This window comes from Chiloscyllium plagiosum, chromosome 19 (genome assembly GCF_004010195.1).
Source record: "Chiloscyllium plagiosum isolate BGI_BamShark_2017 chromosome 19, ASM401019v2, whole genome shotgun sequence".
NCBI lineage: Eukaryota > Metazoa > Chordata > Chondrichthyes > Orectolobiformes > Hemiscylliidae > Chiloscyllium > Chiloscyllium plagiosum.
The window spans coordinates 31,059,285-31,087,170 of NC_057728.1; the positions used below are offsets into that span (position 1 = coordinate 31,059,285).

Here is a 27,886-nt window from a genome sequence, read left to right on the forward strand (position 1 = left end):
GTGTGTGTGTGTGTGTGTGTGTGTGTAGTGAGTGCAGAGTGTCTTAAGTCTGTGAGGGGGTGCATGTGTGGGAGTCTGTGTGTCTATAAGGGTGTGTGTGGGTGTCTGTGTGCGCATCTGTGTGTATCTGTGTCCGTGTGCATGTGAGAAACCACATATATTCATGTAGAACTCTGAGCTCAAAAACTGCATGAATTTATGTAAAACTCTGTTATCTCACTTTTTAGATTGGAATCAATCTAAACATCAGGTCATAGACAGAGAACACAAGGGGCTAACATCTTCAACATATTGTCTAGCTATCACCATTGTTAACAGCTAACCCGAGAATGCAACTTTTAAAAAAAAAAGGATTTTGTGACTTACATATGAAAGAAGTGAAACTATCACTGTATTCTAACAGATGAAAGGCTTAACAGACAATCAATTCTTCAATGTATAATTTCAGTTACATCACACTGCAAATTTTTGCTATAAATTCTGAGTTACGATCGAGCCCTCCACAATCTCCTGATGAAGGAGCGTCGCTCCGAAAGCTAGTGTGCTTCCAATTAAACCTGTTGGACTATAACCTGGTGTTGTGATTTTTAACTTTGTACACCCCAGTCCAACACCGGCATCCTAGAATATTGTTGGTTTTCTTTGTAATTGAAGATAGGTTTTTCTTGTGTTTATGTTGTTATGATCCCAGATTATTTATTAGCTTTTAGTCGCATTGTAAGAGTAAGTGCCTGTTAGCACCTCTTAAAAAGCAAGGTCTGCCCTCCCAAGTGACCAGGACTTAATGTCTCCTTTTCAATTGTTTCTGCTGACATGCAGTCAGTTTCTTTGGGGAATAAAAGAATGGCTTGAACCAAAAAGTGACATAACAAAGTTAACATATCTCCATTGTAATAAAAGTGGATATGCAAACGCTGGAAGTTAAATGGGAGACCTACGGCAGTTGTAGGAGTATCTAAGGAATTTTCAGAAAAGGGGACAGAAGGGAAGGAAGTAGTTATTAAAATTATAGTAGCAGTACAGAGAGGTTCCTTACAGTGAACTAAGAGGGGAAAGGTGACTCAGGACAGTCATGAAGTTTCTTTTGCAGATATTCACAAGGAGAATCAGGCTGCCCAATGTTCTGTATGTTTTTGATTGTACCAAATCACATCCTTGATGATAAATTCTGGCATCTTTACTACTACTACTAATAATAATGATGATGATGATGTCAGGCTAAAAAACCTGCAGTTCACCTTTTTCTCTCTCCCTCCTTTCTCCACAGTAGAGTTACATTTAGTACCTTCCAATCTGTAGGGACAATTCCAGAATCTAGAATTATGGAATATGACTACTAATGGATCTGCTATCTCCGCAGCCTCTTCTTTTCAAAATTCAAGACTGAAGATCATCAGATTCAGGAGATTTTCAGCTTTCAGTTTCATTATAAGAACAGGTACTCTTGTAAGAGTAAGTACCTCTTAAAAAGAATGTACTTCCTCTAGGTGACCAGGATGAAATAAGATAATAACTGACTGATACATTGGCAGTAAAACATCAGCACTTATACAAGTTTTCCAAGACCTTGGCTGATTTGTTGAAAACACTAACTCTGCATACAAATCATGAAAATGTGGAACCTAGCTATAGTTGCTGTTGAAACTGAGACTTAAAGGCAATACATCCTCAAGGCCAAAACCAGTAAACAAATTAGAATGATCAAAATTTATACTGAATCTATACCAGAGTTGGAAAAACAGAAACAATCATCAACATCAACAACAATGGTGCAACATTGACAGCATCAGAAACGAGTGCCACAATATTAGCAACATCACCCACAACTTCTACGACATCATGTGTGACATCCACAATGTCCCACGAGCAGTATGCCTACCCATCACTAAGAGCAATGAATGCCATCTTTACAATGTGCTACAGCCTAAGTAATGCCATGAATATTCTTGTGAGCAAAGAATGCTAAATAAACTAATCACTTCTGTTCATTATAAGTTAATTGTATAAATCATCTGTTAATGATCTTTAGTTATCACATATATATAAAATGTTAATTTATTGGATAATTATATTGATGATTAGACACGATATATGTAAAGTTGGAAGTTGTATTGTCATGATTCAGTGAGCAAACGACTATTTTATGTGGATACTCACATTAGGTAAATGAGTGCCATATTGTACTACTTGTACCACCATGTATAAGTTCACCAACTACATGGAAAAGATCAATTAAAAACTGACGCTGTAGTCAGTGTAGTATGTGACCATACAGCAAATCTGTACATCACTAAGAGCAGTTTTTTTCGGCTTTTTGTGTTGTATTGATATGTTACTTTTATATTGTTAGAGTGCTGCAAATTCTTCAGCTTTATTTTTGCACTGATGTATTGGGCTCTTCCATCATTGAACATGGGGATATTTGTGATATCCTGCTTCAGAGATTTGTTAAATTTTCTGATAGTCCAGTGAAAATGCATACAATTCTTTTAAAGATATGATATTTTTTGACCGATGTATTATTTGAATATTATGGGATATTATAATTACATATTTGATCTTTGCAGGTGTACAGTGAAGATGGATGATGATGAGTTTGGAGGATTTGAGGTATGTATTGAAGTGTGCAGAATAAGTTTTTATACTTGGCTTCAGATGCTTGCCTTACTGTTCGGTTAAACATTGAACACGTACCATTATAGTGCTGGGTGGTACGTTGTGGTGAAATAGTGTGGTTTTGCTTTTGCAATCATATTTTGAATTTGGCCCAGACAGATGGGAATAAAAATCTCAGTTAGCTTAAGGCAATGGAGGTTTGAAATGGATTTTGGCAGTCTTACTGCAGTTCCCAGAAGAAACTGGTACATAGAATTGCTTTCACATTTGCTTTCACCTCCTTCTGGCTAATGACCAAGACAAGATGAATGGTAATTCCTTCTGGAGTTGTTTGTGGAGAGGACCAAGTACTTTTCTTGCATGTAAACTGCCCTTTCATTTCAGAAAGGACTCTGGATGCTATGTTTTATGCTAAATGCTTTTAATTGATCTTGATCTGAACTTTTTTTTAATATGCTTACTAAATAATAGAGAGCCCTTAGTATGGAATGGGACACACTCCTGTCATTAGCTGACTCCAACTCCGAAATAGCACAGGTGGGAATTCCTTTCTTACACTGCCATAGTGATGTGGTTAGATCCCATCACTTAGTACACGAGCAGGACTTTTTTTTTCTGCTGGCAAACATTAGCTGCTTTGTTAAATGCCTAGCTTGTAAACAATTTTAAAGCATAGCAAGTGAATAACTACTCAAGTTATTTTCAGGTGAAAATGCTTGCAGATTGCAGAGAGAAGAGCTTTCATTCCATCAGTTTGGGATTCATGCAGTGGTCTGAAAAAAAGAGTTGCATGCCAAAGCAAACTATATCATCTGATAGTATTTCTATATATGAAAAGAAATCTTTCTCATCATCCCCCTCTGTGTACTGTGGGATATCTTATTAGAATAGCAAGTTGTTGAAGACTACCACTTGAGTTTTACGGAAAGACCCTTGTAGTAACCTGGCCAACTGAGTGGAATGTTGTGACCCTTTTTGAGCAGTTAGCCTGTTGAGGTTCCAAAAACAGGACCAATAGCTTCCTTGAACAGATAGAAATTGATTCGAGTTAAGCTTTGACTAGATTCTCCTCCACTTAACTGGCCCCAACATTTATTGATTAAATTGTTCATGCAGTTTTGGAAAAGCAAATTATTGTTGCAAGTTAACAGATTTTATAGTTGAAGTATATAATGACATACAGTTGAGCTACTTTACTCAGAAATCTTCACTATTTTCTTCTGTTCTCTCCCAATCTTTGAGAAATGAGTCAATTGTAGTAGCCAATCCGACTCGATCTCCTACCACAGCACAGGCTGCAGATTGTATTTGTGATCTTAGCTCGCTTGTATGGCTTAGTGCAACATGCAACAGTAAATGTACGTACTGAACCATCCAGGGAGGCATTATTTTTATTCAGCACAGCACAAAATGTTTTCATAGCATTGACTCTGTGCCTTGAGGGTATTATGGCACAAAAACATTGTAGATGTGTGAATTTTAAATTACTCTTGGTGCTGTTGTTTTATTTGCTGTCTACTCACATGGGAGAATAAGACATTTCTCTGGCAACTATTGTAGTGTCGTTTTGAAAGCTCGTTTTGCACTGAGTGGGGGAAGGGGAACAGGGGAATGAGCAACTGTTTTCAAAACTTAAATGTTGCATCAAAATATGCCTAACTGCATTCAGCTTCATTTTTTATAAAATGGGTTCCAAGTCAGCCCCAATCTACCTTCAACTAAGCACTTTCTCATTTTTCAGTTGGATTTGCCCTGTATTCTGAATACATTCTGATGACTCGTCATTCTTTTTAACATTAATTTGGGAATTAAGTCAGTACTGCCAAATTTAACTTTTTTTTTGTTAAAAAATGCTTAGGCAGCAGAGAGCTTTGAAGATGGTGAAATGGGACCACAGTCAGTCTCACCAGCCATCCCCTGGGCAGCATTTTCGACAGGTAGGTGAATCTTCAATTTATTCGCTCTGCCCTGCTTGCCTTTTAAACCTATTGTAAAATGTACATTTGGCTTGGACCTATTTTGCATTGAGTCCTAATTTGGAAAATGCAAAACTGAGTGACTTTGTACATATATAGTATGGAAAATTGGACTCTTTTAAAAGAAAGATGAACCTGTTAAGTCATAACTCATTGCCTGAATTTAGTAGGTAAAATGTGGTGCTATAAGTTGTTTATATTTCATAATCTGACACGTATCCATGGTGCCTTGCACCATGTGCATGGCAAACTTATGTTTGTTTGGTAAACATATTATATCATGCATACTTTTGCTATTAATTCATGGGGATAGATCTAGTGATCTTTATGTTGCCAAAGTGATAATTTAAACTTGTTATTAATGACACTCACTTGCTGTGGATGGATGAAATTTCCTTTGCCTTTCCACCTGAAGAAGCTAATTATGCATGTGATGCAGGTACATAATGTTCGGTATTGCTAGTGCATCTGCATATTGGATTGCATTCTATTGTCGTTCAGTGATTTGAGTCTTTGCTTATGCATTCAGAAATTCTCATCAAAAAACAGTAATTGCACTGGGAGCAACCAAATATCTGCTTTGGTTACCAAATAATTCAGCATTTAATATTTGTGTGAAAGGATTAATACCGAGGGGTGGCATAATCCCCACCTACAGTGATGCCAAATAACCTCTGGGCTGAACAGCTTAGGATCTCTTAGGGGTGAGACCCTACAAAGTCTCTGGAACATAATCTATCATGACAATTAAACCTATAGTTGTCCATATGCAATAAGTTACAAGAGACTCTTCCAGGTAGACTAGGAAGTGATTTTCCTAGACCCCACATTTTTCTATATTTGACAAAGATGAAATCTTTGACATGAACGATAGCTCATGTGGCATAGAGAGTTGGCATGTCCATGCAGTGTGGTAGTCAATGGTGTGGATTTGATCTGACTCATTGTACCTGGAGAACAGCACAGTGAGATCCTCAGACTGAGCTTTAAATTGTGTCCTTGTACGTCGAAGTAGCAGAGAAGAGTTAAAAATTTAAGAAGCCATAGAAGAAAACCTTGTGCCACCCCTGAACAAGGAATTATATTCCACTGAATTGTAAAAGCATTTCACACCTGGTAAGATAGGTGCTTACCTGGAGAGTACCAATCTCTGGAGGATGAGAATTTAACTCCAAAATTACAAACTCTGTAATTATTAACTGCAAAGCAAGGCTGTGGGTGTGGTCCTGAGTCAGAATTTAGTGATGAGTGAACAGCCATTGGAGACTTCTTGAGTAAAGCTTAAAAAAGCCAGGTTAGCCAGGTAGCTCTAAAAGATGCACCAGTCCAAGCTGGAAATGCCAGAAATTAAAAAGTTAAAGTTCAGATCGAGCATTACAGCAAACCTGCAACATGATTCATGACAACAGAATTGGAACAAAGTACCACAAAGGAAATATTTTATTCAAGTTTGTACACTTGGGGACATTGCAAAGTGACTAATCAACGTAATAGCATTGAGCAACTTAGAGGATTTAAGCAGACCTGGTCTAACAGGGAAAGCAAGTTTGAGAGACTTTATTCAGTCCAAGGACAAAGCAGGAAATCCTTCGTAAGAGTTCTGATAAAGACAAGAATCATTTATTTATAGTGAAGTGTTGGAATTCCTTATTAAAACCACAGACAGTGAGGTCCATAATGATGAAGTTATGAAAATGGCAGGGATTCTCCACTTCAACCATGAGAAGGCAGGAATCCACTATTTTAGCTACAAAATGCAGGAAAGATATCCAATGCAGCAACAAAGAGCAACAGAACTGGTGTTACTGTGAAAATATTTTTATAAGCAGGCAAAATATATAATCACATTAATAAGTTATATCCTGTTGTCAGGAAAACTTCATTTCAAGATGGGCAACTGAAAGAAAACACTTGGAATACTGAAAAGCATTCAAGTTAGATAGTAATTCTGAAACTGAATGAATAAATACACTACTGTGTTATTGCTGTGTAACCAATGATGTTATAGTTTGCCCAGGGTAAAAGAAGCAGTGGATATTTTTGAAGAGGTACTGAAAGCCTTTGACTAAGAAAGTCTTGGAACTAATAGTATTTCTGAAACATTAAGGTTTAATAGAAGACTTGAGTATCAAGTTGAATGCATAGACTATTCCTTTAATTATCTGATCAGGTGAGAAACCAGTACAGTTATTAAGCTAGGTACCAGACACTAAAAGTGCTCATTAGTAAGTTTCCTGAAGAAGGGCCTGTGCCCGAAACGTCGAATCTCCTGTTCCCTGGATGCTGCCTGATTCCAGCAATAAAGTTTCAACTTTGATCTCCAGCATCTGCAGACCTCACTTTCTCCTCATTAGTACTGCAAAGCAAAGCAATCTTATTGGCGCAGAGAGTGCTTGACTATCGTGAAAACAAAATGAGTCATGGTTTGACAAGCAGGCATTCTGTCCAGCAAGAAAAATTGAGAAAAGCTGTCAGTCCTGATGAAGAAAGTTTGCTAATGGGATTCAAGGCTGCTTGAGCAGAGAAAGTTCCCATTTCTGGTGCTATCTTGCGAACATAATTTACCCTGGCATAAAATATTGGCCACGAGAAACTCCCCTGCAACAAAGGATAGCTGAATCAATTCAAAACAAAGCAAAGAATCATTTCCAAGCAGTGAATAGTGCAGGTAGTCAGTCACTGTGAGAATTACAGATAATTGGCTGCAAAATAGTATTGCCTCGATTCTGAGTGAGCATGCATCAAGACACATTTATAATCCGAATGAAATCAGACTGTTTTACTGTCTTCTACCAAATCATTCCTTATGTTTAAAGAAAAAAGTATGGAAAGTGAAGCATGGACTGTACCACTTCAATGGTTTGTACCAATGTGGTGGACTGAACAGCTGCTGTTATTTGTGATAGGAAGTCTAAGAAGCCATGTTGTCTTGAGCGTCAAGAACTCGGCGCACACAATACAAGGCTAACAAAATCACCTGGATGACTTCCAGAATTCTTGAGGCATGGATTAGAAAAATGGACAAAATGTATCAATGGAAGAAAACAAGAATATAATCATTAAAAATGACTTTTCTTGCACCCCATTATTGCAGACCTCAAGCACCAAGTTAATGTTGTTCCCTCCCAATAACATGGCCAAGCTCTGGCCAGTGGATCAGTGGCCCATTAGGAATCCAAAGTCAAACTACAGATTATACCTGATCTATGAGATTATCATAGCTATCACGAAAGCAAGAGTATAACCAACTGTTTTAGAGGCCATGTTTTCGATGAAAAAGATGTGGAAGAAGGTGATGGAAGCTATATTTCCAACTTCTTAACCATGCTATGTTCAAGTGAACTAAACCTGTGCAAGATGCCGAGCGTAGAGTCATAGAGGTATGTGGCACGGAAACAGATCCTTTGATCCATGCCAACCAGATATCTTATATAAATCAATTTGTCAGCACTTAGCCCATATCCTGCTAAATACCCTATTCATATACCCATCCAGATGCCTTTTAAGTGTTGTAATTGTACCAGTCTCTACCATTTCCTCTGGCAACTCATTCCATACATCCACCACCCTGTGTGTGAAGAAGCTGCCCCAGGTCCTTTTTATATCTTTCCCCTCTCACCTTAAATTATACTCTCTGGTTTTGGACTTCCCCAGCCTGGGGAAAATACCTTGCCAATTTACTCTATTCATACCCCTCATGACCTTATAAACCTCTCTAAGGTCACCCCTCCGCCTCCGATGTTCCAGGGAAAGTAGCTCAAAACCCTCCAACCCTGGCAACATCCTTGTAAATCTTTTCTGAACCCTTTCAAGTTTCACAACATCCTTCCTATGGGAGGGAGACCAGAATTGCATGCAATACTCCAAAGCTGGCCCAACCATACAGCTGCACCATGACCTCCCAACTCCTATACTCAATGCACTGGCCAATAAAGGCAAACATACCAAATGCCACCTTCACTATTCTATCCACCTGCGATTCCACTTTCAAGGAACAATGTACCATGGTCTCTTTGTTCAGCAACGTTCCCCGGACCTTGCCATCAAGTGTATAAGTCTTGCCCTGATTTGTCTTTCCAAAATGCAGCACCTCATTTATCTAAATTAAACTTTGTCTGCACTCCTTGGCCTATTGGCCCATCTGATCAAGATCCCATTGTACTCTGAGTAACCTTCTTTGCGTGTCACTACACTTCTAATTTTACTGTCATTTGCAACCTTTATTAACTGTACCTCTTATGTTCACATTCAAATCATTTATATAAATGATCTAAAGCCGTGAAATCAGCACTGATCCTTATGGCACACCACTGGTCACAGCCTCCAGTCTGAAAAGCAACCCTACATCAACACCCTCTAACTTCTACTTTCAATCCAATTCTGTATCCAGATGGCTAGTTCTCCCTGTATTCCATGTAATCTGACCTTGCTGACCAGTCTACCATGAGGAACCTTGTCAATCTTCCTGAAGTCCATGTAGATCACATCCATGGCTCTGCCCTCCTCAATCCTCTTGGTTACTTTTTGAAAAGACTCACTGAGGCCAATCAATTTGAGTAACCTCCTGCTGCTCACCCACATGAAGCTGATGTGGAAATATCTGGGGAAGACTACAGTGGAAACTTGTGCTGATGTGGACAACATTTCTTCATAGAGCAGAATCAACAGATGAGGCAATTATTGAAACAATATGTTCTTAAATTCAGGCTGATCAGTGCCTGCCTGCTCACCTGTTGTTTCCTTAGCTAAAATAATAAAGACTGGGGAAATGTCCCAGAATTTCACACTGCTGCATGAAGAAACATAAAACATGTTTGACTGTATTGGTGAAATGAAGTACTGTTGCATTTCGTTGAAGATAGCACACTGAAAATGTTTTTTTTTAAAGAGTTAAATCTGAACATTTTTTCAATATGTTTTTAATGTATAAGGTCAGACTATTTTGAGGTATGAACAAATTAAGATTTGAGTATTGCTTAAAAGTTGACATTGCTTGTCTTGCTTGTTCTCACCAGAACAATTTGTAAGCATAAAAATTAAAGGACTATATTGCATGAGAGAAGAATGCTATTTGCTTGGCAATTGGAATCTGATAAAAGCATTGAGTACATTTGCTAAGACATTAATGCTGATTTTGAAAGTTAACAATCAGGCTGTGGTCACCGTAAAGGTCCCATCCTTTCAATGTCTTCCCCTCACCTGAGACGTGGTGACCCTCCGGTTAAGTCACCATCAATTGTGTCTCTCCAATGAAAGAGCAGCCCAGTAGTCCTCTGGAACTGTGGTGACTTTATTTTTAGTTTGAGTATTAAACCAGGAAGATAACTGTGATTGGTGAGGCTATTGCTCTGAGAAATGAACCAGTGAATAGCTGTCACTTATTTTGTTGAGTTGATCCAAGTGCAGTGTGTTCATGTTCTTTCTGTTTGCAAATAACAAGGCCCTGTGTATTAATAAATATGACTTCCAGTACAGGCAAGTGTGCTATACCACAAACCTGAGTGATAATCCTAAATTTCTTGTTAGCATAATTCTTTGTGCATTTAGGATTATCCAGCAAATGTTGACCACTGTTGTACATGCAGGCAGATTGGGCATTGTCAGTATCGTTTCTTTTACTGAGAACCGAAGGGATATGTTGTTTGATACAATCTGCATGCCTTTGGAGATATATGGCTTATATACCTGGTGTTTTCAAGTAGAATGATGAGGCATATGCCATTAAATTATCGGATAATGAGCCAAGTTAGTGACATTTAGTTATAGCCATTCTATTTCAAAATTTGGACACTTCTACATAATAAAGAGTATTATATTTTTCCTCAGTTCAATTCTCAACATCTATATACCATAGCTTAATGGGGGTTACATTAGCTTCAGTCTTTTTAGTCAGCTGCACTGTGCTGAGCATTTCTCTTCTCAGTTCTTGTCTCAAATGTATCTTCTCTCAAATGTCACTGCCACTGTACAGATGTCTGTAAAAATTAGCTGTACAATAATTAGGTTATGATCTACCTCAAGTTGACAAATTTCTGTTAACATGATTTGTATTTTTGGCTACTGCCTGTCAGTTCTAACTCTCTAAACTAAAAACTTTTGATCTTGTGAAAATTCAGTATAGTTATATCAAAGCCCATTTGCCGTAGACCATAGCCATAGAATCCCTACAGTATGGAAACAAGCTATCTGGCCCACCAAGTCCACACCGACCCTCTGAAGAGCTCCCACCTAGACTCATCCCCTTACTGGATAATCCTACTCGTCCCATGACCAATGCACTCAACCTATACATCCCTGGACACAATGGGAAATTTAGCATGGCCAATTCACCGACACACAGATCTTTGGACTGTCTGAGGAAACCGGAGCACCCAGAGGAAACCCTTCACAGACATGGTAAGAATGTGCAAACTCCACATAGATAGTTGTCTGAGGCTGGAGTTGAACTTGGTTCCCTTGCGTTAAGGCAGCAATGCTAACTACTGAGCCACTGTGTCGCCCTGATTTACTGATTAAAATTTAGTAAATTTTAATAAATCACTAAAATACTTTGACAAGGTTTTCAATTGTTTAACTTACAGTAATAATTATTTACAATTTGGATATTTTTAATTCTTAGTAAATATTGGCATTACATTAATGGTTCATATGAAAGAAAAATCCATCCATCTCTGTTGCAAGTAATGTTGTATGGCCACATGATAGTCTAAAATGAAACTAATGGAGAATATTGCAATGAGTGTTGTTGATACTGTGGGTTGAAAGAGTTGGTGTTGGAATAATTTCAGTTATTACTGAGTGAATGCTTATTTTCAATGCAAGTATTTTCTGCTGACTTTGTATCGTGTGAAAGTACAGGTATCATGCAATCTTGGCATTAAATTTCTTTTTAAGTAATAATATATGCCAAGAGTAAACTTGTATAAACAGTGAACAGGATATTTTGATCAAGTATCAGCAATATTGAATTCAAGTGAAAAATGACCCACAGTTGCATATGGTCTTTTCAGATTTCATGAACATGCAGATCTTTGGCAGTTGATTTGAAGCACTCCTGGAGAAAATGAGCATGAATATCGAATTAGGGTATTCAAGACCTATTGCTGAAATAAGCACCTGGGGAGATAATTGGCCTGGCTGAGGATTTGAGAAGTTGTCTGGGGAAGCATAATTAAATATGTATTCCTACAATTTTGGTTTAATATTTTTATTGAAATATAAAGTAACATGTATGCTATCTTACAATAAAGTTAACTTCAGTTACTTTTTGTGCAGGCCAGATGGAAAGGGCTCAGTTGTAGCACTGCAATAATATGACTCCTTCTGATCTATTGTGAAGTCTGCAATTAACTCTTACCCTTGTTTTAAATGGATTCCAGATATGTTAGTGAGTGTTTTCTGTTTTTAAATATGACTACTATGTGTCAATCCAGAGCAGATCATTGCTAACCTATGCATTAATAAAAACAGAGTGCAGGCAAAACTCGGCAGGTGTGGCTGTATCTGTGGAGAATAAAACGGAATTGATGTTTTGAGTCGAACATAACTCCTTCCAAAGTTAAATGTGTTATTTTTTTGAAAATCTGACCGGATATTTGGGCTTTGCTGGCTGGGCATTTGTTGCCTATCCACCATTGCTTTTTAGAAGGTGTGGTGAGCTGCCCTTCTTGAAATGCTGCAGTCCATTTGGTGTAGGTGCATAAATAATGCTGGTAGGAAGGGAGTTCCAGGATTTTGATCCAGATACAGGGGAACGAATGGTAATATGTTTCCAAGTCAAGATAGTGAATGTTTGAAAGGGAGCTGTGTCCCTATGTTTTTGCTGCTTTTATCTTTCCAGATGGCTGTTGCCATGGATTTAAAAGATGCTTTGTAAGGAGTCTTGGTGAGTTTCTGTATTATATCTTGGAAATGGCATGCACTGCTGTTGTGCGTGTAGAAGGTTGTGGATGTAAAGCCAGTCAAATGGGCTGCTTTATCCTGGATCATCTCCAGCTTCTAGGGTGTTGTTGGAGCTGCAGCCATCCAGGCATGTACAGAGTATTCCATCACACTTTCTCTTGCTTTGTGCCTTTATAGATGGTGGACAGAGTTTGGGAATCAAGAAGTAAGTTAACTGCTGCAGTATTCCTAGCCTCTGAAATAAAAAAAACCCAGAAAATACTGAGGAAACCCGGCAGATGTGGTGGCGTCAGTGAAAGAGAAACTGAATTAACATTTCAAGTTCGACATGACTGTTGTTAAGAACTGACCTTAGACGTGGTCTGCTTCAGTCTCTAAGGAGACATATGAATGATACTGAACATTGTGTAATCATAATTGAAGCTCCCCATATCTGACTTTCTGATGGAGAGAACATCATTGATAAAGCAGCTGAAGATGGTTGGGTCAAGAACACTTTGGGAGACTCTTGCACTGATGAGTTGAGATGAGTGACCTCTCACAACCCTTGACCATTTTCTTTTGTGCTAGTTATGATTCTTACTAGTGGAACATTTTCCTGCTAATTCCCATTATATTTCTTAGGCTGCATTATGCCACTTTTTTCTTATTTGCACAAAGAGGTCAAGCAGCATATTTTCTCCACTGTTGCTGCTTGACTTGTTATTATGTGTCAGCAAGGTAAAGGGTGCGATTCATCTTGTACTCTTCCTTTAATTTCATTTTGTTTGGTAGCTGCCCTTGTCTGTTGGTTAGAAACTCTGGGTTCAAACTGCGTGAAGGACTTAATATCTGACCTAATTTAACTTTGCATTTTTTATAATGCCTTCACTGGTGGTTTTCCTTCTTCTGTCTGAAGAGCATCTGCAGATGGAAAGTACAGTTGTCATGTATTTGCTTGTAATACCCATCCTATCTTTTTAACATTCTCCTTGACCCTTGAACTGTTGGTGTTATTATTAGCTTGCATATACAACAATCAGTATATGGTGAGTCATGAGTCCATCCACCTTAACATTAAGAAGACAAAAGACATTATCTTCAGCCTATGCTTCCAAATTCCCTGCCTTGCCTTTCTTTGTTAATTTCCCTTCTTATATTGTCTCCGGTTCAACCATGTCATTCACAGTTTAGCCTTCCAATTTGATATTGTTCTAATGCCATGACTCACTCCAGTGATTTCTGCAGTTTTACGCAAATCCATCTCTAGCTATGCACTTCGATTTCTGAAAAATCGTTCGTGGTTGGTCACCTTCAAACGTGATTGTAACACATGTTTTCTTGGCTCCCAATCCACCATCCTCCATGAGCTCTGGTCTGGCTAAAACACATGTCCATACCTTAGTCTCATGTAAAATTGTGCTTGCCCATCATTCATTCTTTGTTGACCTATACTGACTTCTCTATCCTTGAATGATTCTTGTGCTCATCTGTAAGATCCATCTTGTTAAATACTAATCAGTTTTCTGACATTACTTCATGCAGAAATTTAATGGGACTGCGTGTTTAATCACATTGCCTGTGCACTCCAACACTATACATTAGAGGCACTTTCTGTCTGCAATTTGTCTACTATGAATTTGACCTTGGCCCTCTGGTCATTTCTCTTCCATCCACTTCAATTATGACTATATTTTAGAACTCTCTTTCTATAATATATCTTTTTGCGCACTTTAGAAATTTCTTCAAAGCTCATTCTTCTGGAAAAAGTTTTTTAAAAAGCTTCCTTTATAGCCTTTTGCTTCCTGACTAAATATTGATTTCCTCAAAACTCCCAATAATGTTAATGCTGCTTTACGAAACAAGTTGCTGAAATGTTGAATCCATGTGCTGTCTTTCTGCTTAGGTAAATATAAAAGGAAATACTGATGGCACTGTTGAAAGAACAACAGGGAGATCAGTTAAATAGAATTATGTAGAATGTGCAGTATAGAAATAAGGTATTGTGATCTTGTAGATATGAATCAAATTAGTAAAAGTAGCCTGGACGATAAATTGATGGACTGCATTGGGACAGTTTTTTTTTGGAATAACATGTTCTGGAACCAGCAATGGAGCAAGAAAATTTAGATCTGGTAAAGTGTAATGAGACAGAATTAATTATCTTATAGTGAAGGATCCTGTAAGTAAGTGAGACTGTAACATAATTGAATTTCACATTCAGTTGGAGGCTGAAAATTTGGGCCTTTAGCTAGTGCCTTAAAATTAAGTAAAGGCAGAGTTGGTTAAAGTGGAATGGGAAATTAAGTTTAAAAACTAAGATGGTAGTGAAGCAGTGCCATATATTTTCGGAGATATTTCATTATTCTCAGTCAAGATATATTCTGTTGAGGAGAGATGCTATAAGACAGTTGCACCATCTGTGGCTATCTAAGAAAGTAAGGATGACATAAGACTGAAAGAAAAAAAATGTAGATGGTATGAAAATTAATATTAACTCACATGTTTTGTTGAATTTTTGAAGCAAAGATTTAAATGCAAGAAAATTGGAATTTGAGAGAAAACTAGCAAGAAATATAAAAATGGACATTAAGTTTCCACAAACTTTTAAAAATATTAAGAGCTTCTATATACATATAAAAAGGAAGTAGTAAGATAAACATTGCTTAAAATGTGAGATTGGGTAATTTAAAATGGGAAACCTGGAAATATTAGAGACATTGAACAAATATTGATATCTGTCTTCACAATTGCAAACACAAAGCATTTTAAAAATAGTAAAAAATCTAATGGTAAAAAGGAGGGAGAAAATAATAATTACTAGAATTAGGCAAACTAGTGGAACTAAAGACTGAAAAGTCCCCTGGACCTGATGGCTTGACTATTTAATTCCAGACTGTAGACTAGTCAGTGAAACATCTGTTATTGGGAAAAAATGTTGGGATCCATTATTTAGGACGAAGCTGACAAAATTGTTATACAATTAGAGACCATCAGTTTATAAGGGTTAACAAAATGTTTGACAAATCTTCAAGGAAATCCAATAAACTTAAGTGGATAAAGGGGAGCCAGAGTAAATATCATACATTTGGATTTCTAAAGGCCACATAAATGACCATAGAATTTGCTGCACAAAGTAAGAGCTCATGGTGTTGGAATGACATATTAGCATTGATAGAGGATTAGCTCCATAACCAGAAACAGGGATTTATAATTGGCAAACTGTAACCAATGGATTACTGCAGGAGTCACTGTTGGGACCTTAACTATTTATAGTAATGACTTGGATGATTGTACCTATAGCTGAATTGGCAGATAATACAAAAATAGCTCTGAAAATAAATTGAGGCTAAAAGGGATATAGATAAGTTAGGTGAGTGGGGGAGAAAAAAAATTAACAGCTGGTGTTTCCTGCGAGGGAAAAAAAAAGAGTTGTCCTGTTTGGAAAGAAGAAATGGAAAGCATAATATTATTTATATGGAGTGATTCTGATTAATGATGCATTAAAGGAATCTGAAAATCCCTGTATATGAATCTCAAAATGTTAGAATAAAGTACTGCAAGAAATTAGAAAGGTTTCTGTTGCAAGTATATAATAGAGAATTCTTGCTATAAATGTATGGGGAATTTGAAACCACACTGAGACCCTTGTGATCAGCTTAGGACATCTTACTTAAGAAGGGATATGTTTGCATTTGAAGCAGTTCAGAGAAGGATTCTGGGGATAAAGGGCTTTTCTTATGAAGAAACGTTGAGCAGTTTGCGTCTAACAGAATAATAGATGATTTTTTTGAATCATACAAGATTCTGAGGGGTCTTGACAGTGTAGATGCTGAGAGAATATTTCTACTTTTTTGGAGAACCTAGAACTAGCAGCACTATTTGAAAAATAAAATCTATCATTTAAAGTTGAGATGAAGAATGTAATCTTCCAGACGGTTGTCAGTGCGTGGAATTTTCTTCTGCAGAGGACAGTGGAGGCTAGTTTATTGCTGGACTTAGCCTTCAATATATTCCGACTTTTGATAACCAAGGATGTTCAGACTTTTAGGGGTCAATTAAGAAATTGGAGTTAAGGCCATAGTCAGGTTAGTCATGTTCTTATTGGCCTAAAGGATGTAGTAGCAGAGTATTTAGAAATACATAATAACATCAAGCAGTATCAGCATGGCTTCATGCAGGGATAATTGTGCCTGAAATTTATTAGCGGTTTGGCGGTGTAACATAAGAGTACCGGTAGATGTAATGTATTTGAATTTCCATAAGGCATTTTAACAAGGTAGTGCAAATAAGGTTTATGAATAAGAGCCCATGATGTTAGGGGTAGTATACTAACATGGATAAAGGATCGGTTAACCAATAGACGACAGAGTTGGAATAAGGAAGGCATTTTCAGGATGGTAACCTATAACTAATGGAGTGCCACAGGTATCCATGCTGGGACCACTACTGTTTACAATATATATAATGACTTGGACGAGGGAAGTAAATATACTGTTGCCAAGTTTGGGGATGACAAAAAACTAAGTGGTGAGGAGAACCCAGTTTACAGAGGGATATGGACAGATTAAGTGAGTGGATAAAATCTTGGCATTCGAATGTATAGTGGGAAAATGTGAGTTTATGAACTTTGGCAGGAATAGAAGAGTTGAATATTATTTAAAATGTGGAAAGTAGGTAATAGAGAAGGTAAATGATTTTTGAGTTATTGAGATGTACAGCATAGAAACAGACACTTTGATCCAACTCATCATTTCCACCAGATATTCTAACCTAATCTAGTCTCATTTGCCTGTGCTTGGCCCATATCCCTCTTAAACCCTTCCTATTCATATACCCATCCAGATGCCTTTTGTTGAGTAGGTTGGATTTGTCCTCATTAGAAGAAAGAGAAGAAATAATCGAAACACAAAAGATTCTTCGTGGGCTTCACAGGGTAGTTACGTTTCCCCTTGTGGGAGAGGTTAGGACCAGACAGCATAACCTCAGAGTAGGTGGTTGGCCAGATGTCAGATGTGAGGAAAATGGTGTTTCTTTCAGAGGGTAGACAATCTGTAGTATTCTTTATTGCAGAGGACTATCCAGGCTAGATGCTTAATTATAGTCAAGGTTGACATAGGTTTTTAACCAGTAAGAGGTCAAGAATTATAGGGATAAGGCAAGAAAGTGGAGTTGAGGGTTATCTGATCAGCTGTGATCTCATTGAATAATGAAGCAGACATGATGGATGAAATTACCAGCTTCTGCTGCTGCTTCTCATGGTCAGTGAAGCAGACATCTCATGACTGAACAATAATATAAAATGACAGTGAATAAATGGTGAGAGTCTGAGGGGCAACTAGCTCTGATCTCACCAATAACTTGTACAACGATTGCAAAATGCCCATTCTTTTTATTCCATTTCCCTTGCAATAAACATCAACAGTCCATGTGCCTTGTAATTGTTCAGTATATCTGCAGACTGACTTTTTGTGACTCTTGTCCCAGGACATTCAGGATGTCCTCAGATTCTGCAGTCTGTCTGCATTCTTGTTCTTCTTGGCAAGTTGGGCATGTTCACATTTCCCTGCATTACACTGCATTTATCAAATTATTTTTACCAACTCAATTAATATATCACTTTGCAATTTCAATGTACCTCTTCTCAACTAGCTGTAATGCCTTTGTGTCAACAACAATTTTGGAACCATATTTTTGGACCTCTAATTGACATAGATTGTAAGTAGTTGAGGTCTTAACACTATGTATCTGTGCATTCCACTCATTGCATCTTGCCAACTTGGAAATAATCCATTTCTGTCTACTGTATTTCTTGTTGGCTAACCAACTCCTTTCTTTGCCCATGGTAATACATTTATTCTCTACAGCACTAACTCTTTCTTGTTTTGATGTTAGAGCTTATCGTTTATAACATCACAGACATGGCTATGAATCATCTGGACAGCATCACAAGACACAATGGTATTTAAAAGAGATTAAAGTCTTGTGTAAAATACTTTTTGTTTATTGCCACGAGCCCAGTCTCTGCAGTGATGAACAATATCAACTTAGCTTAGTTGATCACATTCATGTTTATTGAATTCAAGCACAACTTCTGCACTTCAACACTTAATCTTGACTGACACCTCTGTAAAATGTCATCCTTCAGCTGAGGCCTTTAAACTAAGTCCGTTTGCTGCTTATGACATTTTCCTAGCCACCATCAGTTCTGAGGAAAGGTCACTCGACCTGAAACGTTAACTCTGATTTCTCTCCACAGATGCTGCCAGACCTGCTGAGCTTTTCCAGCAATTTCTGTTTTTGTTTCTGATTTACAGCATCTATGGTTTTTTTCAGTTTTTCCATTTGCTGCTTCAGTGATGGAAATAAATGGGTTGATGGTACTTTGAAGCTGAAAGTTCTTTTAGTGTATTTGCCAGGGTTCCTCATTTAACAAATATTAACAGATCATTGCATTTAGAGGACTTACAATGTGTGTTGAGAAATCCTGGTAAGGTGGTATAAATTAGTAGATTTTTAAAAAATTCATTTGTAGAATGTGGGTGTTGCTGGCTGTAATGTCTGTACCTAGTTGCCCTCGAATGTGGTGGTGAGCTGCTGTGCTGAACTGCTGCAGTCCACCTGCTGTGGGTTGACCCACAATGTTGTTAAGGAGGGAATTCTAGGATTTTGACCCAGCGACCGTGAAGGAAAGGTGACATATTTTTCCACATCTGGATGGTAAATGGAATGGAGGGGAGGTAGTGGTGTTCCCTTGTATCTGCTGTCCTTTGTCCTTATAGATGAAAGTGGTTGTAGATTTGGAAGGAGCTGTCTCAGGATCTTTGGTGAATTTCTGCAGTGCATCTTGTAGATCCATTGCTACTACTGAGTGTCAGTTATGGAGAGAGTGGATGCTTGTTGATGTGGTACCAATCAAGCAGGATGCTTTGTCCTGCATGGTGTTAAGCTTCTTAATGTGTTAATGGAGCTGCACCAATTCAGACAATTAAGGAGTATTCCATCCCATTCCTGACTTGTGTCTCGTAGATGACTGACAGGCTTTGGGGAGTTGGGAGGTGAGGTACTTGCCATGGTATTCCTAGCCTGTGACCTGCTCTTGTAATCTCTTCATATGGCGAGTTCAGTTGAGATTCTGATGAATGGTGACCCCAAGGATGCATATTGTAGGGGATTCAGTAATGGTAACACCACTGAATATCTGGGGTGGCGATTAGATTTGTTTCTTTTTGGAGATGGTCATTGCCTGGCATTTGTATGATGTGAATGTTACTTGCCACCAGTCAGTCCAGGCCTGATATTTTCCAGTTCTTGTTGCATTTGAACGTAGACTGTTTCAGTTTCTAAGGAGTTGCAAATGTTGTATAATAATTGGCGAAAGTCCAGACTTCTGTTCTGATCTTATAATGGAGGGAAAGTCATTGATGAAGTAGCTGATGTTGATTGGGCCTAGGGCACTACCCTGAGGAACCCCTGCAGACATGCCATGGAACTGAGATGACTGACCTCCAACAATCATGGCCATCTCCCTGTGTGTCAGACATGACTCCAACCAGTGGAGAATTTGCCCTTGATACCCATTGATTCCAGTTTTGGTAGGACTCCTTGACGTCTCACTTGGTTGAATGCAGCCTTGTCAAGGCTGTCACTCTCCCCTCATTTTTGTTCCGCATTTACTGGTGCAATGGACTTAGTTCAGTGTAAAAATTACAATATAAAATGGTGACCCTCTCTCTGATCCAGTTTCACCACTTCTACTGAGGATTACTCTAAGGGAGCTCTTGGCCACAGAGTGAAGCTGTGTTGGCTTCAGTTTAATAGCTGGAACTGAATTGACAGCCTGGAATACACAATTCATTTTGCTGTGCATTAAAGACTTTTACTGTTGGTATGAATGTGAAACTGACGCCACAGCTAGAGCATAAACTCCTGTAAGTGAATTTAATGCATTCATGTTCATTAGCCTTGCTGCATATAATGTGTTCTGTCTTCCTCTAACTCTGCTGTTCAGTGTACACTTGAGTGTAAAGTTTTGTTTGTTCAGAAAGGTACTCTGACCAGCATAAGTGAAGTTGACAGTGTTTAATGTACCTCAGTTGCTACAACTATGGAAGTATAACTATCATATAGCACTTTCATATGGAAGTACGTTTTGCTGTATGAAAATCTGCGATTTCAGTTGTGAAGGATTATTTTAACTTGGCCTGTATAACTGGAAACTTCAGTAACAAATGAAGTGCCATGTACCTAATCAGTATTAAAGTTTATAAGTTGAGAAAGGAAGACCTGGTGTTCTGTGGCTCTCTTCAGAGCTTCTTGCTGATGGAATTTTCCGTGAACCTCCTCTTGCAGGCTCCAAATAATCTGTGAAGACCTAGAATAATGAGGCTTTGTGGAAGAGAAGAACCTGGAGCTTGAATTGTCACACAATAGTTAGCTTATTTTTAAATAAAGGCAAAATACTAGGATGCTGGAAATCTGAAAGAAAAGCACAGAAAGCTGGAGAAACTCTGCAGGTTTGGCAGCATTAGTGGAGAGAGGGACAAGAGTTAATGTTTTGAGTCCGGTATGACTTCTTCAGAACAGTTTTGAAGAGTCATAATGGACTCTACTATTTTTGAAGATTTACCTAGATATTTATGTAAGGGAAACAAGGATTGCCTTGCATTGCTTTTTGCTTGATATGACAGGAACCTAAGCTCCTTGTTATGTCTCTTCAGTTTTCAGTATCAAGCATGATAATTAAGCTACATTAATGGTTTTATGTTGTTTCTTAAAGGATGAGACTACAACTGGAGATCTTAAGGCTATCATTTATCACTCCATTTGAATTACTGCTTAAATTCCACTGGTCAAGCAATGGACTTGGTTGGAATTTGCTCTTTTGTTCTGTCACTATAAACTTAAAGAAATTAAACAACTAAACTAGAGTCTGCTCCTTGTATTTGAATAGTTTAAGAACTAGTTTTAAGAAGGAAAAACATTGTTTTCTGCTGGCCCTGGCTCTGTTGATAACATTCCACCTCTAAGCCAGAAGGTTGTGCATTCAAGTCCGACTCCAATACTTGAGCACAAATATTTGGCATGACATTTCACCGTAGTGCTGAGGGAGTGCTGCACTGTCAGAGGTGGTGCATTTCAGATGAAGCATCCAATCAAGGCCTTACTCTCTCCAGGAAGATGTAGAACAAAGTCTATTGCACTATTTTTGGAAGAGCAGGAGATTTGTTCCTGGTTCTCTGTTTGCAAGGACACCTTGAGGCCACACTCAAGCCTTGATTTCAAGGGCTGTCACTCTCTCCTCTCGCCTCGTTCTCTGAAATCATGTTTCCCTTCATGACCGTTCCAAAAACAAATTATGTTCTTGTAAAGACATTGCTTTTTGAGAAAGCTTAGAATATGTTTCCTATATTGCAGCAGTTATTACATTTCAGAAATGCTACTTTGCCTGTAAGATACCTTTGATTTGATTGTGCAAGACATTATTTTACAGTTCTACATATCAAATGGCCAGTATGGTTAGAAACAAGTTTTGCAATTGTTCCGAGCATATTATCATGTTACTTTAATTTCATTGTCAATCTTCCAATGATGTGTTTTTTTTGCATTAGGACAGGCAGTGGAACTGGCTCAAAGTTCTTCAGATATCCTTGACCACCAGACTGCACAATCTGTTGGAAGCTGCTCTGCAGAAGCTGTCTTTCTACCAGAAGATGAGTCAAACTATGCCTTGAGAGCTGAATCAGGAGAAAATACCTTTCTAGAACCAGCAACGTTAATGGAAAAGAGCAAACATGTAAGTTTACTATTGAATTTAAGGAAATGGATAAGAAAAAAGAAACTTGGGCAACTAAAGAATCCCTTCATTGATTGATCTAATCATACAAATGTTAACCAATAGTGTAGTAGATATTGTTTGTTTTGTTCTCTTGTACAACATATTCCTTTCTTAGTTGGGTGAGTTGATGGTTAATTGATCTTTGTAAATGATGATGAGAACAGCAGGAAACTGATTCTAGGCTCTCCTCTCACATTGATCAGTTAAAAAGGTGAATTAGAGCAGGTCATTAAGTTATAATTGTGTCTAACAGGGAGCATCAGGACATGAATCATATCTGCTGAAGAAAAAGCTCAATCAATTGATAAGAGTTCAAATATGCAATATCATTTTTATTAGTTGTGATTCAAGAAAACAGTGTTCTGTTTTCTGAGTGTTTTATTTGAAAGACATTTTGTTACTTCTCAAGTAATTACTTGATTTGTAAACTATCTTGCATGAGATCCTATTTGTAGTGAACGATAAACACTACAGTAATCGTAATTATAGCCCATAGGGTACAGTGAAGATGGCTTTAGAAGTAAGGAAACTGTTAAAGCTTGTTCCCAAAATGTATGCTGTTTAATTTGAACCATTTTCTTGGTAAGTGTTTTTGGTTCTATATATGGCAATTTTGGATGTAATTAAAGCACTGTGGTTTAACTTTACTTCTGTCATATAAAGCTGGTTATATGTTGTCAATTGTACGAATAACCGGGAATAACTTAGCTGCTGGTCTTGAAGTAGTGTGGTGGGATATTTTTACTTCTACCCAGGGACGGTAGACACTAACTTGATTTTATATCTATCTGAAAATGGCACCTTTGCAAAATTCTCTCTCGGTACTGCAATGGAACATCTCACTTGAGTGCAGGTTTTTGAATGGAATTCGAATATCAAAATTTCTGTCAGAGGTGAGGGAACAATTAACTGAGCCAGGGGTTCTATTTTGAGGCAGAATAAAATTTATTGATAGCACTAAGGTGTGCAGCTCCTGTCGTGCACTTGCTAGATATGTTTGGTTTGAGTACATATATAGGTCTTCACCAGATGGCATTGTGTTGCTTCTGCCTTCTGCCCCAGGGTGCCCATTGGGCATAGTTGATATCTAGATCAACTAGTGTTATTCTGAATTGAAGTTGATGGTGAGATGTCATCAGGTGATTTGGTAGAAATAGCCAGTACAACAGATTTGGTTACCTTGCTACCAGACAGTGGTCTATTGCTGCCACAAATCTGTGGAGTGCTTTGAGAAGATAAGCAGTTGCTGCATGAGATTTTCTTGAGTGAATAGTCAGTAACTTGAAGTTTTCTACACTTGTGTTACACCAGAGTTGCATAAAGAATATGTTAAATAACTGGAAACTTGTGGGGATAACATCTCTTCCTGATGAATAATTCTCTAAAAAATTAACAATGGCACTTTGAGGAAATTTAAGACTACTTGAGGCAACGTTTCTTTCACTATAACTCCATCTGACTACTTTTCTGGACCTTTACTGATTGACAACGTATATTAAAAATTTGGCTACAGTTGCATTTTTCTGATGCCCTTGATTGGATTTATAAAGTTGAAAGCTGAACCTTAAAATATAAAACAAATCAATGATGATGGCACAAGTGACACTTATACTTTAACCCTATTGATTTTTGGTAGTAATTTCTGAACATCAAAGTAAAGCCTTCAACATAATGACAAAATACATATTTTTATTAGGTAACTAGTACTTTAACTATATTGGTGGAAAAATATTTATAATTCTGTTGACTCATAGCATAAGTTTTGTGCCTAATTGATTGGTGTGATGCTTTTCGTGAGTGACTGAGTAAACTCAGACCTAGCAGGTTCTCACTTCAGTGTGCTAGTTTGCTTCTCATTTCTAGGCTATACCACTGGCAAGTAGCAATGTGGGGGAAAATAAAATGAGCCAAATGTGTTTTTGGGCTCTCATTTCAGTTTCTTCATTGGAAAATGTCCAGCTATACTTTCTTGTCGTAACACATGAAAGCTGCTTGCCTCACAACCTCAGTCTAAAGCTTATGAATTTTGACCTCCTGCAGCTGAACGTGGACATAGTGTCTCTGCAAGACACCAGGCCTGTTGAGAATGGATCACTGAAGGAAAAATATTACATGTTCATCTGGCAGGGAAGAGTGCAGAGGAAGTGTTTGAGCAAGGAGTAGGCTTTGCTGCAAGGAAAACTCTCTACCCTTGGTAATAGAATCTTCTCACAAAATAGTTCAGACCGCATTCTCCCCATCTGCCTCAAGTCTTAAACTGGGTCCTTCTCTATCGCTGAGTCAAAATCCTGGAATTTCCTCCTAAGGGCATTGTGGGTCAACCTTCAGCATGTGGACTGCAGTGCGTCAAGAAGGCAGCTCACCATCCTTTCTCAAGAGCAACTAAATACTGGCCAGCGGTGATGCTCACATCCCACAAGTGAATAAAAAAACAGTAGTTATGTTTGAATGTTTTCCACAACATTTTTTTCATTTCTTTTTCACAGAAGCAGAAGACCAGTTTTATGAGGAACATGGTGCTGCAAATAACAGAATTCCTAAGAGACATATCTTGAGTTTACTGGGGCTTTTCAACACGAGCTGTTGCAGATCATGAGATAGGACCTTCCTGCTACGGATATCATGGCTTTGAAAAGATAAATGGGAATGGACAGTGACTATTTGAATTTTGTTGTTTCTACAGACTCTGAACAACAAACAGCTTCTTGCAATAAACTGAGCTGCAAGAGATTCCAGATAATGGATCAGAACATTAGCAGCAGCTTGATCTGATCATCACAAGACATGATTCTCCTAAACTGTATTCTCAGCACTCATCACTGACTGTGAAACAAATCATTTCTGAGTGTGCTACATGGCTAGGCTATTTCTTGAAATCCTATCCTCACTTCAACATCAGCCATACTGCCCAAATAAAAACAAATAGCTCCTCAATTCGATTGAACAGACATTCTCTTGGCATTTCACCACAGTGGGCAGAAGTGAAATGCCAGTGAATACTTTTGAGGCACCATCTAACAATGGTTAGACCTGTAAAGGAAAGCATACCAAACGCCTTCTTCACTATCCTATCTACCTGCGACTCCACTTTCAAGGAGCTATGAACCTGCACTCCAAGGTCTCTTTGTTAAGCAACACTCCCGAGGACTTTACCATTAAGGGTCTGCTTTTAATCCCAATAGTTTACTCAGTAGGTTTTCCAAATGATGACGATTGTTTTATGACCTCTGCATTGGCTAGAACTATTGCTGTGTTTCTATGTCCTCAACTGTTAAAGTTGAGGCAGAATAATGTCTGGTGTCTTTGCCATTTCTGTGTTCACCATTATTAATTCATCAGTTTAATCCTCTCAGGGACCAGCAATCATTTTCGTTACTATCTTTTTATATTCTTATAAAAATGGATAGCAAAATCTTCTATGTTTTTATGTTATCTTTAGCTTTTGATGCTTTTCCCCTTTCTTGCAATCTTTGTTTCTTCCTGGAATGTATTTTAGTTGGGTGGAATTGCTTATCATAAATGTCTGCCAGTGACCGTGTCAATATATGCTCAGTAGGAGAAAATGCTGAATAATTTCCAACTTTTCAGTCTTGGATGCATCCTTGGTATTTCTCTGGGCAAGGTAATCAATTGAAAAGTCTTGTAGCATTCTGATTCCATCAGTGTACATTTAGTTCAAAGCCAACAATTGCACTGACAGCCATGTAGATTGGTTGAATGATGACCCTATACCCAAAAGCCTTTGTACAGTGAACTACGTACTGCTAACAAACACTTGTGCATGTATACCCTGACTACAAAGGTATCTGCAAGGCAAGTATGGAGATGGTGGATGTTGACATTGAAAGTTGGGAGATGATTACTGAGTGTTTGAAAATGTGCAAATAAATGTGCTTGGTTGGCTGAGGGAAGAGGTCAGCTAATCGTACACCTTTTCAGCTCACTGTCATCATCTGCAGCAAAAGTAGACATATACTTGGATGGTTGAATATAACAGTGAAAGTAAAAGCTATGGATTAACTCAAGATATAGCTTGAGGTCATGTCGTTTTTCTTGATAGGTGAGGTGCTTGGCACTCCTCTTCCATATAAATGTTGAAAAAGGTTTTAGGAAGTTTCCTGAATCTTATGTAGAAGTTTGATTGGATTTCCTCAAGCAGCCTGGTTGAGATTGAGAACTATCATTGTCAAACTTAATGCATTATTATAATTTATTTTATTTTTGATTAGGGATGTGTGGTGACATCTTGTGATCCAGAAATTTAATCTGAATGGTTCAAGGAAATATCTTAAATCCAAATACATGTATTAAGAACAGTAAATCTTTTTAGGCTCATCATTAAGAGTGCCATTTCAGGATCTTTTCCTTTCCAGAATGTACATGAAATAGGAAACACTCCAAACTTAATTACAGCTTATCAAAAATAATGGTCAAAAGGAAACATGCATATTTGCAAGATTAATGTAACATTGTACTCTGAGAAAATCATTAATGGAAGACTTTAGTTGCATATATACCTACAGTTCTTTTTGTAACAGTAATGCAGAGCTAAAATGTTATTAGTTTCTCATCACTTCTCCGTTTCATTTACTTCAGCAATTGACAGTAATGTTAAACGTTTTGGGCCTGCTGTTTAAGTTCCATGTTACTAAATCTGTATGGGAAATGTTTAGATTAGATTAGATTAGATTAGATTAAATTAATTAGTGTGGAAACAGGCCCCTCGGCCCAACAAGTCCACAATGTTACAGCATTGCAGGAGGAAGTTTAGAGCTATAAACCGATTGTTTCAAGAATGCGTAATGAACCATTTTTATTATTTTTATTTTAGTTGTTGCTTTATGGTGTGGAGTTCAAATTAACACAAAAATGTTTTATGTTGAAAATACAGGTTCAGCAAATGCCCCAATCATCACCAGTCATTGTACCTGCATCAACAAGCTTACCTGAGAAAAGAGATCCTGTGGGTGTTCTTGCACATCATATGGCGCCTGTAGAAATAGACAATGTGGAAGCATGCTACAAAGAAACATCAGAAACAATTGAAGCAAAGCTTTCTACTGCAGACGAGAAGGAGCTCGGAATAAAAGAGGTATACTGTTATACTATCTGTAAGGGTGTACATTGTGCTTGACCATTCGGCGTCAGATCTTTGGGTGACCATCCTCCAACGTGGACTTCCGGACAGGCAACAACACAAAGTGACCGAGCAGAGGCTGATGGCCAAGTTCGGTACCCATGAGGATGGCCTTAACCAGGGCTTTGGTTCATGTCACACTACAGGTGACCTCTCTACACTAGTGTCTCTGTCTCTGTCTCTGTCTCTCTCTCTCTGTGTCTCTGTCTCTGTCTGTCTGTCTCTCTCTGTCTGTGTGTTTCTCTCTCTGTCTGTCTCTCTCTCTCTGTCTCTCTCTCTCTGTCTCCCTCTCTGTCTCCCTCTCTGTCTCTGTGTGTGTCTCTCTGTCTCTCTATCTCTCTGTGTCTCTGTCTCTCTCTCTCTCTCTCTGTGTCTCTCTGTCTCTCTCTGTCTCTCCCTCTCTGTCTCCCTCTCTGTCTCTGTGTGTGTCTCTCTGTC

General features: G+C 38.1%; 1 protein-coding gene across 2 annotated transcripts in view; it reads left to right on the top strand.

Moving 5' to 3' along the window:
- Positions 1-27,886, top strand: part of LOC122559657 (coiled-coil domain-containing protein 91-like) — a 193,117-nt gene that overhangs the window by 3,464 nt on the left and 161,767 nt on the right. For both annotated transcript variants that reach the window (XM_043709495.1, XM_043709496.1), the window contains exons 2-5: positions 2,568-2,610; positions 4,475-4,553; positions 22,085-22,269; positions 27,203-27,403. In XM_043709495.1, the coding sequence (XP_043565430.1) occupies positions 2,581-2,610; positions 4,475-4,553; positions 22,085-22,269; positions 27,203-27,403 (495 nt within the window). In that variant the 5' untranslated portion in view covers positions 2,568-2,580. The remainder of the gene's footprint in view (positions 1-2,567; positions 2,611-4,474; positions 4,554-22,084; positions 22,270-27,202; positions 27,404-27,886) is intronic.